The 13,532-nt window shown below is 41.6% G+C and overlaps 2 protein-coding genes and 1 pseudogene across 2 annotated transcripts; all 3 read left to right on the forward strand.

Annotated features, from left to right (window-relative positions):
• The first annotated feature begins 563 nt into the window (after nucleotides 1-563).
• LOC146366298 (nanos homolog 1 pseudogene) lies at nucleotides 564-2,377 on the forward strand (annotated as a pseudogene).
• Nucleotides 2,378-5,362: 2,985 nt separating this feature from the next.
• Nucleotides 5,363-8,392, forward strand: neff2 (neuronal intermediate filament family member 2). The gene is made up of 3 exons (XM_084915742.1): nucleotides 5,363-6,534; nucleotides 7,007-7,131; nucleotides 7,287-8,392. Exons 1-3 carry the CDS (start codon nucleotides 5,527-5,529, stop codon nucleotides 7,345-7,347), a joined length of 1,194 nt encoding a protein of 397 aa, XP_084771868.1. The 5' UTR covers nucleotides 5,363-5,526; the 3' UTR covers nucleotides 7,348-8,392.
• Nucleotides 8,393-9,951: 1,559 nt separating this feature from the next.
• Nucleotides 9,952-11,680, forward strand: mrps26 (mitochondrial ribosomal protein S26). Its single transcript, XM_084915743.1, has 4 exons — nucleotides 9,952-10,340; nucleotides 10,613-10,759; nucleotides 10,872-10,995; nucleotides 11,081-11,680. The coding sequence occupies exons 1-4, from the start codon at nucleotides 10,120-10,122 to the stop codon at nucleotides 11,210-11,212; spliced, it is 624 nt and encodes a 207-aa protein (XP_084771869.1). The 5' UTR covers nucleotides 9,952-10,119; the 3' UTR covers nucleotides 11,213-11,680.
• The last annotated feature ends 1,852 nt before the right edge of the window (nucleotides 11,681-13,532 follow it).

The raw sequence follows: 13,532 nt of genomic DNA on the forward strand, positions 1-13,532 counted from the left end.
AATCCAGTTTGACAAATATCACAATATCTGCATAGATAACAACTTCACCAGGCTGCACTGTAAATCTTTGGTCAGAAAGATCATTCACACTCTTTAGAACCACAATCTGTACTCTCGGTGTGAACTGCTACCATCGGGAGGATGATACAGAATTCTGCAGAGCAGAATGATTTTTTAAGAACTCCTTTGACCCTCTATCACGTAAAATTTTAAAAAGCAGCTTAGAAAAAGTTGAGGATACAAAAAATACACTGGAAGACAGGTCAAATCCACTCTGATCTATCTATCTATCTATCTATACTAAAAAGCGAAGGGGGGAAAGTAAATTGACAGGATGTCATAAAACCAGTCACATATTGAGTTCAACAGAGTAACAGCTGATTTCTTTCAAACCCAACCAACAGGGTAGCTTACTTTCTTTTAACACAAAGAGATTTCGGTGCTAATCGTCATATTATGGGAGGGGAAATGATTTCCTAGCTCAGTCACTCCCTGCTCTGTAGACCCTCCTATGGGGCCACAGAGAAAATCAACTTGAACCAAACCACGCCCCCGTGTTTTATTCTGGGCAACTTAACAGCGCCTGCATGCTCAATGTTCTGCAAAGTAGACCCAGCAGGAGCAGAGAGAGGAACCCTCCACTGGATCCTCATGCTGACAGCCATCCAATCCAAAACGCCTATTCACTAGTGTGGACGTTAAACTGTGCGGCTCTGACAGGATGGATTTCTTAGACCGCGGTTACCTGGACGCGCGGTCTCCTTATGATTACACCTTTAATTTTTGGAACGACTACCTCGGGCTGTCGACACTTGTCGCCAAAAATAAGATCAACAGTCCGCCCTTCAGCCCTAACTCTATAACCGAGTCTCTTAAAGCGACTTTGGGACTGGAGGACGATTCCCCGGTTTGCTCCTGCGTAATTGGGCACGGCAGGGACACCAACGACGGACCCTTGGACTGCTACTGCGCGGCCCCGAGCTCCCCGCCGATCTCCATCTATGATCTCAAAGAGCGCATCTCGCTTCTCAGGCCATACGAACACCTCGCTAGTGATTCGCAGCTGGGGGACAGAGATTCCCCCTCGTACAAGGGAAGCTTCTCTGGCTTCGACCTGCTCGCCATGGACCGAAGACGCAAACAGGCTCAGAGGGGCAAACCGGAGCCCAAAGTGTGCGTCTTCTGTCGGAATAACGGCGCACCAGAGGAAGTTTACGGCACCCATATCCTGAAGACAGTGGACGGCAGAGTGCTTTGCCCCATCCTCCGGGCGTACACCTGCCCCCTCTGCAGTGCCAACGGTGACAATGCGCACACCATCAAGTACTGCCCGCTTTCTAAAGACCAGCCGAGCCAGAGAGTGGCAAAGGGGGGCAGAGCGATTGGCAAACGGCTGAAAATCTTCTGAGCGAGCAGATGAAGTTAATGACGTTTGAGTGGCACTGTCTGAAATTACTAATGTCTATGGCAGTAAAATCGCTCCATTTGACGCACAAGACAAGTCTGGAAAAAGAAAGAAACGATCTGAAGAAATAAGATTTCTATTCTTTTTTTTCTTTTTGTACATGTAACAGCTTCATTTCCAATGTTTCTGTCTATACTGTAACTGTGGGCACATAGTTTACACTTGGACGCACTGCGCGTAATATAACCCCCAACACTCTTTAAAGACTTGGTGATTAAAAAAATGAACCAAAGTACTGTACAGATCGACCTGTGAATGATCGCCTTCATGCTATAATCAGAAGTTGCTGTGTTTCAAGTAACGCAGTGCCAGTGCAAACAGCCCAGAGTATGTCAGCGGGCTGCTCTTGCCAACATAAATGAATATGCAGCACTCCTGATATGAGGTGAATGTTTAGTCCCACAGCCCATTGGCCCCATGGATGTAAGAAGTGTGACAGGCCGTGCAAGAGATGCAAGAGCTACTTCTTTATGTCCTGCACATGTTTTTTCTCCCTTCCTTGAGATCTATGTTTTCTACCAAAGGAATACACTTTTTGTATTGCAACTTAGCCTAAAGGTAAATTTCTGTAGTTTATACGTCGCTCATGTCTGATATTCTTTATGTGATTTCGTGTAAATAGGTATCTTACACAATTCAAGTGAATGTAAAACACTGGAGGTGAGATCTGACTTTCATTTCTGTCATATAGTTCAAGTACACACTGACTTGTTTTTGTTTTGTTTTTTTAAACGTGGAAATGTGCACCTGCAATTCTTGTAAACGTACAAACGATTTTAGCAATGAAAAGCCTGACATTCCAAAGTCTATCTGTCAACTAAAATGTTTTATGTACTTATTTTTACCTTATGTACCACTGGGAAATATATTCGCTGTAAATGACCTCTGAATAAACATGGAATTTGCAGATTTCTTTGACTGTACGAGACTCGCTGACACGATCATGATTATGGTAGCTGTAGGCAGAGCCTGCAGCAGGTGATGACAGCATCTTAAGTTGAGCGTATGCTGTCAAAGGTAAGTGGGGAAATACATTTATTCACAAAACTATTTCATCTGGAACCATCTACAGCTGCCACACTGGCATGCAGTGCAACTGCGCCACCTAGTGCTCAAAGCCTTGAACGCTTGAATGCAGATATCACTAAAAACGTTTTTAAATCTTTAGACAAAACTTTATGATCCACTGGAAAAGTGTGTGTACTAAGTCATTCTTTCTCTTTTTATTTTTTAAATTTATGGTCTATGTGTATCTTTTAAAGTCCGCTCTGGTTGATAACATTTTTAAGCGCTGATCTTATTACAGAAACCCCCTAAAATCTTCATTCAGATGAGTATGTTATTGTTTTTCACATCCGCCAAGTAGGTCATGTGACCGGCTCAGTTTTCTGCCTAAGCATCTTTTTAGTCATAGAATTTGTAAAAAATAAATAAATAAATAAAATCGGAGTTTCAATCTGAGTTTTGATCCAGGAATTTTTTAAGGGATTTATTATTATTTATTATTATTTATGAGGTAAAATTATATCTTATCTTATATGTACATGTAATATTGTCACAAATACATAAAATTAAAAAAAAACAAAAAACTGAAAGATGTTGTCTTGATGTTCTCAAGAAAATATTCCCAGCTAATCTGGATCCAGATATCCTACTGAATCTAAGGACTGAATCTAAGTTCATGTGTGGTGTGGAGGAATGCACTCTAGGACTGGTCTTTATTGCTTAAGTGACAACTTTAAATATGGAATTCACCCTTCCACACCTGAACCATGAAAGATTTCCCAAAAAATCTTTCATGGGGGGGCACATGTGATATCATGTCATGGTTGAGGAAGCAGATAATATCACTTCACCCTCCACTGGTCACGGCAGATGGTTGGATGTCCCTGAGCCTGGTTCTGCTTGAGGTGTCTTCCTGTTAAATAAGAGATTTTCCTTCCCACTGTTGCCAAGTGCTTGCTCATTGGGCGTTTGATTATTATGTTTTCTTCTTTCTAGGTCTTTACCTTACAAAAACACCTAGAGGCGACTGTTGTTGTGACAACTGAATTATATAATATCATTAATGGCTGTGTTCAAACATCTCAGTGAGACATGACAGGACACAGAAACAAAAGCAGCATAAGGAGTCTGTTATTAAATGGTTTACATTTTAAAGCCTTATGTTTTCTTCTAAATCAAGACTATATTTTGTTCAGGATTATTCACAGACCCTTTTAGCCGAGAGCATTTTCATTGTAAAGAAAGTGCAAAGAATTACACCTGGTAGGCATTTGGCAGAAACTCCTAAATAAAACTTGTGCAGTAAAAGTCGATAGATTTCTGTAATAACTGTCACATATTTTATGAAAGATATTGGCTTTTGATACATAACGTTGTTTTTACAAATCAATTTGAATTGAGCTAACGCACTGGCCACAGCAGAGACTTAGAAATTTAACACATTTAGCTTCTCTCTACTATAATAACACTTATGCATTTCACACAGAAATATGTAAAACAACAATCCAATAGCCTCTATTGGGGACTACAGTAAACTACAACATTTCCAATAATGTTACTTCCATGCAGTCTAAAGGCCGAATGCTGCCACCTAGTGGCACAGTGTAGCTTATCTGTGTTTTTTAAGGTTTGAACATAAGTTAAAATGTGATGTTTAAAATACTCATAAAAGCACCAAAAAAAAGAGTTTTCCGCCTAATAAAAAAAAACTTTAATATAAGCAATAAAGTATGGCACTTCATTCTCAAAATGTTTTGTGAGTATCTTGCCTTTAACAGGATGCTGGATGGATTCTCAAAGTAACAGAGTTGGTTTTTTTTAAATGTTTTGCAGACCTTGCTGACATCTGTAGAAACATTTGCTGTGAAAAACAGAGTAAAGTGTTTTCTTTAATGGGCAATAAACATGAGCAGCAATTGTAACCATTCGCTAGATCAGCCTGATGCCTCTTTTTAAGTAAATACTAAGGCTGATTAGGCATAAACTCTGACTCATCTCTGAGTGTTAAACAGCCGGAGGGTTTCTGTGTGTCAGCACATACAGATACTGTAGCACTTTCTTCTTCAGTGGTGTCTCCCACACACACTGTCAGAGTCAGGACAGCTGAAGAACATCCCTGACTCATCAGTTTGCAATCTAATTAGATCAAACAGATATGTCTAAAGACACTCTGGAAATAAAAGCAGTATAAGGGTATTGTAGGAGGGTGTATATCTACAAAGCAACAGCACAGATGGCAGTTAAGAAAGACGACAATCTAGAGGAAACGTGAATAAGTAATTGTTTGTTAAATATCTCAAAAAGCAATAAACCAACAATGAACCATGCGTTCAGTTCCTATTATTATTATTTTTTAAATGTAGTACACGTCCACCACAAATCCATCTGATGTCATCTATGTATTCATCTCTGTAGTAATTATTAAATATTGTTCCCTGGAGCATTAAATGCTTTAAATGCCTGTCTGTTCCTTATGGTATATGCCCTTATTCTCTCTATTACTAGTACTATTGATTTTCTCTGACTGGGTTGGGGAGAAGTCTTTGTTTCAAGTCATTTTCATATGTTCTATCCCAGGTTTCTTTTATATTTAATCTAAGCAAGTACCCTGCTTGATAATGCAATTGAGCCTGTGCTGAGTGTATAAAGTAAAGTAAAATACCACCTTTGGGAATTTATAGAGGGATAACAATGATTGATTTCAATGCTATTTTGGAGCACATTAAATAAAAATCTGCCCTACTGCACATTCACTGCCCGCTGTGGCTGAAAGTGAATCTCCAAACCAAGCTGCTCTCGCTTCACTGCAGCAGCCTGCTATTGGCCTGGTGAATGCTGACAGCGCTGATGTTTCTCTGTGTTGGAGGGGGGGAGCAACGTGACTCTATAAAAGCTCAGGATCTGCAGCATCACTGAACTGGTGCAGTGCAAAAGCGCTCACTCATCCACACCGATGGTGTGCAGAACAAGGGGGACATAAAAAAAAAAAACCTTCTGAAACATACATTTCCTTTTCTTAAACAAACAAACAAAAAAATCCACAACAAAACTTCATCATGAGCTACGATTCCTTCTTCTCCACCCGCCGCCCTTGGGACAGCTACAAAGGCTCCCGAACCACCACCAAATCCTCCGTGTCTTCATCTCTCTACCCTTCTTCACGAGCTCCTCCATCTGGTAAGAGGATCCTAAGGACCTCCTCCTCTTCCTTTCCAGATGGATCTCAGAGGATGAACCTGGCTCAAGCCAGCTCTCTAAACACAGAGCTGCTGGGCCTGCGCTCCCAGGAGAGGGCACAGCTTGTGGACCTGAATGACCGATTCGCCACCTACATTGAGAAGGTGAGGCACCTCGAGCTGCAGAACCGAGCCCTACTGGCTGAACTAGATGCGCTGAGGAGGCGGCAGAACGATCCATCCCGTCTGCAGGCGCTCTATGAAGGTGAGGCACGGAGTTTGAGGGCCATGATTGACTCAGAGAATGGGGAGAAGATGAGGATGGAGGCAGAGAAGGACTACCTGCGCGATGTGTATGAGCAGATGAAGGAGCGCTATGAGGAGGAGGCACAGCGGCGCATGGATGCCGAGGAGGCCCTGCAGAGGGCCAAAGAGGAGGGGAGCAGGGCCGTGGTCTACAACTGTGATGCAGAAGCCACTGTGGCCTCCCTGTGCGATGAGATGGTGTTCCTGAAGAAAGTCTTTGCAGAGGAGCAAGCAGAGCTGCAGGCCCAGCTGCAGGTGGCCAACATCAGCATAGACATGGAGGTGTCCCGGCCTGATCTGTCCACCGCACTGCGAGACATCAGGGCTCAGTACGAGCGGCTGGCGCACAAGAACATGCAGGCCGCCGAGGAGTGGTACCAGAGCAAGTTTGCAAGCGTGGCAGAGATGGCCAGCAAAAACAACGAGGCCGTGCACGCCATCCGGGAGGAGACCATGGAGTACCGGAGACTGCTCCAGTCCCGCTCCTCGGAGATCGAGGCACTCCGGAATGTCATCGACTCCCTGAATAAGCAACTGGAAGATCTGGAAGAAACACAGGCGAAGGAGGTGGAAAAGTACCAGGTGAGGCAAAGAACCAGGGAAATTAGAGCCTGCATAGGGAGAATGGAGCTCAGCCTTATTCTCCAACATGCATTTTAGTTTCAGACTTACAGCCTTCTTCCTTTGGCTATTTTTAGCGTCTTTCTTCTGAAATAGTGCTGCAGAGAACTGAAAAGGTGGTGTTTACATGGTTAACCAGTACAGCTAAAATGAGAGGAAGCTCAGAAAGCAGCAAGAAGAAATAAAGTTTCTTTCATCTACAGGATGACATGTAGATATATTCTCTGCAGCAGCTAACCCTCCCCGTGCTCTACTGCACAGCAGGAAATAATGACAGGCTCACAGTGCAGGTGAACGTCTGCAAAGTTAAAGTCGAAACAAACTGGGAGAGCACACCAAAGCAGCTACTCTTGCTTACCATTGCCCTGCTTGAAGCAGACTGTTGCTAACTGTGACACTTAAACTGAGCTGAAGTGGTTTTTTACTTTTACAGATGAGGATAAGTGAGCTGGAGCGCAATATTGCTGAAGCTAAGCAGGAGATGGCGCGCTACCTGAGAGAGTACCAAGACCTTCTCAATGTGAAGATGGCCCTTGACATTGAAATAGCAGCATACAGGTGACACACACCCTTCTTCCTGCTCATCTACACCAACAGTGTTTGTTTTCAGTAAAGTTTCATGATCTTTTTTCTTACTTTATCTTAATTTGTCTTACTTCAGCTATATATAAAGACATAAACAGTAAACAATCTGTTTTCCTTTACTTTCACAGGAAACTCCTGGAGGGGGAGGAGATTCGTCTGGCGTACCCTTCCCTTCCTGCTCTAAATTAAAACCCTAAATGCCACCGACCCTGGCATAAATCGAGTATATCTTCTTACCCGTTCATCTTTAAGCTGAACATCCTGAGAATTCCTCCCTAACATGACCTCTCTCCCTCTTTCATGCTCTTCCCTTCGCTTTCCCCGCAAAATTAATTTCATCTTTACCCAAAAAATCCCAAACTACAAATCAAAGCTCACCTTTCTCAAGACCGCTGTGCCCTTGTGCTAAACAAGAGGTCCACCAGAAGTCCCCCTTCTTCTACACACATTCTGACACTACACATCAAGTAGAAGGCAAACTGCGAAAGGCAGAGTGGCTGCACTGCATTAGTTACACGTCTGCGTTGGACAGCAGCATTGTTTTGGTGGAGTTCCTCTCAGTCAGACACGTATGACATTCAAGACAACAGTAGAGTTAACCATCTGACCTTTCCGAACCCTCGTTGTGCAAACACCTGACCAATTGTTTGTTAACGAGGATGTAAAAAACCCAACCTTTAACTCTCAGTGCTTGGATTTTATATGTGTTTGAGCTGATTTTCCTCAAGGAACTCTTCCAATCAATGAATGTCCTGCATCCCTGGTTTTGTCGTAGTAGTAGTTGTATTAGTAGTCAGTGAACCAGTAACCTTAAAATTTTCTTTTCATTATGTTATCGACTCATTTGTGTCCTTTTTAGTTTGTCTTCCTCTGCATTGACGTCTACACAAAAGCTGTAAGTAACAAATCAGAGTGAAATTGGGCCTTCCTACTTTTCAGCAAAAACCAATCTGGACATTTAAATGCTGCAGAAGACTAATTGTTACTGGTTCCACCTTATGATCACGTACTGTGTCTTTGAGTCTAACTACACTAGATTTTTTTTGTCCTGTAAGTTCATTCCCAGCTAACCAGTGAAGCCGAAAGATAACTGCAGGAGCTCCTTGTTGTTTGTCTGCTGATCGTAGATCTATGTGGTGCTTTACATCTGTGAAAGTAATACAAAGTCTGCATCTGTAACTGGTGTACCTGTAACAGCCGGCAAAAAGCTGAATAAACATATAACTCACCTACAGCACGTGTCATATTTTTTAGTTTCATTTCACACCTTTAAAGATGTTTAGGAGACAAAAAGCTAAAGCACACACCCTGACATCAATGCAGCCTAATTTTAGCTCCAGATGCAAGTAAATAAACTTACCTGTTAGGCGTTAGCAGTTGAATGACACCTTCTAATGTCCAAAATACATATTAAAGTTAAAAAACTTTTAATCACCAATTTACAAAGCTCAACATCATTCCTTAGTAACACAAATGTGTCCAAAATAATGTCTCATTCAATCATATTTGGGGTTTTGTCAAATATTAAAGACATTCTGGGAAATTAGAAAATAAAATGTGCAGGAATGATAAAATAATTGCAACTACCATTTGATACCTGAGACCAGGTTTGTTTTTTTATTTGTGTTTAAGTCTGCTGTAAATATCCTACTTGAAAATCCCATATAACAGTAACAATGGTGCCATTTTGCTGTTTAAGATTGCATTCCCACACAGTTTCTTTTTACTTACAGCTCTCAATGTCACCGACCGACACACAGCGGCACTGCACCATTTCCCATCATTCCATGCTGCTGGTAAGGCGTCTCTACCTGTAATGTGTTGATATATTGCCTCAGCAGGATCATCAGTCACCGGTCTGACATCAGGCGTCAAGCTGCTCAACCTTGAAAGAAAGAAGAAGAATCACGAAGACAACAAATGTATACATACAGCTATATTTCCTCTTAAGTGGGCTGAACTAATGAAGCTATTGCCTAAAAAGCTTTCAAAATACACATCAAAATTTGTTTCTTTCAATGTAAAGAAGCTTAACTACACATTTAATCTCTCAGATCTTTTTAAAGGTGTAATTTCAATAATACTTCCTGCAGTAAATCAAAGAAACATGTCAGCTGGGCTTACACTTTAAAGGAAATAAAGAAATGTAGGACTTTGTCCTGTATCAAAAATTATTTGTGAATTCACAGAAACAATTCCATTACTTTTTAACAACTAGGAATTTCTATTGTAAATAGTGAATAGGAAGGAGCGTTTCTGTTATTAAAATGAATACCACGAACAGAAAAACTAATTTTCTTGTAATTAACCTTTATCCAGTAGTCTACTTACTCTGGTGTATGACAGGTCATAAGTTATCTCTTCTTCAGTGAAAACACTAAAACCAAAAACTTAAAATACAGTTTAAGGTTCACCATATATGGCCTCCTCCTCTGAAAGTTCCACATTTTCCACAAAGGAAATGGACTGGACCATTTGGAGGGCTCTTTTTGTCCATTTGACACCCGCTCTGATTTATAATTATTCACAATTCTTAATTGAAATACTCCACAAACGTGAAATTATTATCCCACTGAAAATGTCAATCCGACAGATATCAATAAAATAATATAAAATATTTTTCGTAGAAATGGCTTTACTCTTGTGTCTCACATTTAATATATTTAGAAAACAGCGTGTATTAAGCTGTTTAACCTAGTTTGTTATCTTGATAACTATTGATAGCTTATTCTGTACCTAACTAACCTTTGCTAACCTCCAGGAGGCAGTCAAGCATGCGCAACTCGTTCTTTGCTAATCACTTCCGCTGGTCAGAGGGCAGCAAAATGGCTGCCGTGTTTGGTCGATAACATTTGTGCCCTAATGTTAACCTAGACCGCAGATTTCAAACTCAAATGCTCTAATTAAGCCTTACATTTAGCATCTAGGAATCGGCACCTGTTACCACATTTAGACGCTGACATGTTCCAGGTAATCGGCGGGAGGAGCGTGCAGGCGGCGCGGCTCTTAGCGCCCAGGAGCGCCGTGCTCGTGGAAGCTGTCCGGGGCCGAAAGTCTCGCACCGACCCGGTAGCCAAGTCCAAAGAAGGGCGAATTAAAGTGCCTCCCCCCGTCGATCCGGTGGAGATGGTAGTTCTCAAAGAGAGATACACGGAATACAAGCTGATCATGAGGGCGCTCCGGTACGTTTAAATGACAGTATGTCAAAATCAGTTTCCCGTGACAAATAGTCACTCCAACTTAGTGAGCTCCCTGTCAGTCTTAAAGATATTCTGTGTTGCTTTAAAAAAGCTGAACTCGAACACAACTTTGTAAACAATTTGTCGAACCTCTTACACACAAATCTGTGACTGAGGGTGTCTCAGAAACATGAAATGATACATGCTTGGTGTACTTTACGATTTGGAGTAAAGACAGTGTGATTGGAGTATTTAGTTTTCTTTATGTGTGTCAGTTTGGAGTTTAAGGAGGAGGTGCTACGAAAGAAGTACGAGGAGGAGACGGGCTCCCAGGCGGAGGAGAGGGCGAGGCAGGAGGCGGAGGAGCACCGAGCCCTGATGGGCTGGAACAACGAGGAGAACCTGCGCATGCTGAAAGCCAGGTGAGCAGAAAAGATGATGACATGAATACACTCTTTGTGTCTTTCTTCCACTTGCAGAATGGAAACTGTCTCATTCTAAAAGTGATGTTTTTTGGGGGGGAAATCATTTCAGAATTCTGAGGGTCCAGAAAGAAGCAGAGGAAGCTGAGCGCAAGAAGATTGAAGCTGCCATTCAGCGGGAACAGGAGCAGCAAGAATTCATCAAAGAAAAAGAGAGGGAGATTTTGCAGCTGCAGGTAGGGGTTGTTTCTCCATCCAAACTATGCAAGTAGAGCAAAGGGAACATAGTGATAAACTGACAAAACTTTCATTTTCTTTCAGGAGGAAGTAAAGAACTTCATCACCACGGAGAACTTGGATCAACGAATCGAGGAGGCACTGGACAATCCAAAGAATTACAACTTTGCCGTTAACAAAGAAGGGAAAGTCATCAAACAGACAGTCCTGCAGTGAAACGATTGGATGCACAGACATGACTCTGTTGTGGTCCGGACTAATCCGGCAGCTCAGTGATCCAACTCCCTCTGGAGCATTTCAACACCTTTAAGCTGGAAAAAAAATCTTCTTTTAAAAAACATTTCCAGCGTGGCATCATCCGCTTACACCTGGACCTAGTAGTTTCACCTCAAGGTCACACAGCCTTTATTTTCCCCATGTGTCTGCTTTATATAGTCCCTTATTTAAGTCATGCGTCACCACAACATGTAATCATTGCTGGCATTTGTCATGAGTTTTAGGGTAAATTAATGTAAACAGTATTGAAACGGCTGCTGAAGAACGGGACTTCATTTTTCTGCTTCATTTTGGAGGCTAAGGACACACCTACACACCTACATGGTCAGGATCTGTTTATATTGACTTCATGATGATAACTGGTCTTTATGTTGAACCATGGTATTAAAATGTGTTTTCTTACCTTGATTGCACATGAAGTTTAATCTGATTTCAATATGCACAAAACTTAGGCGGGTCTCTCCCTAAAGGTTCAAAACCCTGATCTGTGCAAGTACAATCTGAGGTTCAATGTTAGCTCTACATTTCCTGTGTCAGGGATTATAGTCCAGTGAAATAATTAGCACGACTCAACAATGGTGCATTCTGCATGCTGAGTAGGATATTGAGTCGTATTATATACATGCATGCATCCTCTGGTAACACTGAGCAAGAGGTCTCATCCCATGTACCGCCATTCTGAGACAATGTTACCTGAGAGAACTTAGATTAAATCGGCTCAAAAGTAAAGCTCAGTCGCACAAGTAAAAATAGGACAGCAGCTTCCATGTAGCTACACAAACTATAAATGAATACATTAGTGGCTTGCGGTGACTAAATGTTTGTTCACGATCTGACTGAGCCTCTGTCAGTGACAGCAACTCCAGGGGCTTCGACTCAACTGGCTACCAGCTGATTGTATTCTGGTTATGTTCCTATACAAGAGGAAGGTTGCTGAGTGGAAAGGTAATCGTTACATGTGAATTTCTGTCTATGCAGACATCAAAAATATTGGATTTTCGATAATTTTTCACAGTTATTTGCTTTACTATCACAAACAGATTGCATGTAATTGCCAAACTGTTTGCCAATAGAAGCCTGATTCCATCTTACAACAACATTTATGGCAGTTTTGGTGACAATCTTATTTGCCATCCAAAATAAAAAAACCCAAAACTGAAGTGAGATAACGTTATGTCACTGGATAAAACAGATTCTGACTAAATTTAACTGAGGACATAATTTAAAGTTGAAATAAGGTGATAAATCATAATATATTTTATTGCAATACTCAGCATATTGCAAAATGTTGAAATTTGCAATAATATCATATCGTGGGGTATCTGGCGAGTCCCACCTCTAAATGTTAAATCTGAACAAATTTTCAGATGGGGAGGTGTGTAAAAGTATCCCCAGTGACGCTCAGGCTTCAGGCTGCTTTTTAAAGGCTCACTTTCAGCTTTTCAGCTTCCTTTTTCCTGCTTTTGGCTCCTTGTGATGTCAGTAAGAGTCCATATCCTAAATATGATCTTCTCAAACACAGCAGCCTTACCTACCTGCTGTTTACCCTTAAAGAGAGAGATGAGCTAGTATGGCTTGTTTCAGATAGACGACAGACCGAGGTGCTGCTCCAATAAGGATTAGTTTGAACTGTGAATCATGTAGAGCTACCCTAGTAAACCTTAGAGGGGGGAAAGAGATTGAGGCATCCACTTGGAGTGGATGCACTTTTAGCTGCAGCCCTCTGGGTGGCGCCCATCTCTCTGCATGGGCCTGTCTGATTACTCAGTAGAACATTAGCCAGCTTATGTGTATGACACCGCTCTGCTGAAGCGGCGTAATCCTCTTCTGTTAGGCCAGGTGTGCAGGCTGATGAGATGATGATGACAGGCAAAAACCTCAAGAGAAACCCAAGCAGCCAGCAGCAGCTGAAGCAAGAAAAGGCCACCGATAAAATTACATATAAACACAGTGTTCCTTTATTGTTTAGTAAACCTGGAGGATTTTCCTTGTTATTTCTTTTAATTTTTGGTCCTCATGCTGCATTGATAGTGCACAAAATGATTAGGAAATTCTGCATTTATCCTGTTATTCCCAAATAGCTTCATTTTTAAACCACGTTTCCATGATATCATACATATTAACCTGTTCTAATATGTAAGCAGAAACTGTCTATGGTTCCATATTCTTCAGTGGATCCCGTACATTTCTGTTTCATATATTATGTATCACTGTACATTAAACATTTCTGTTAATAAGCCATTTCAAAGTGTTACCTTTC

The sequence above is a fragment of the Perissodus microlepis genome, chromosome 19 (assembly GCF_051167445.1).
Source record: "Perissodus microlepis isolate ML-2025 ecotype Zambia chromosome 19, ASM5116744v1, whole genome shotgun sequence".
NCBI classification, from domain to species: Eukaryota; Metazoa; Chordata; class Actinopteri; order Cichliformes; family Cichlidae; genus Perissodus; species Perissodus microlepis.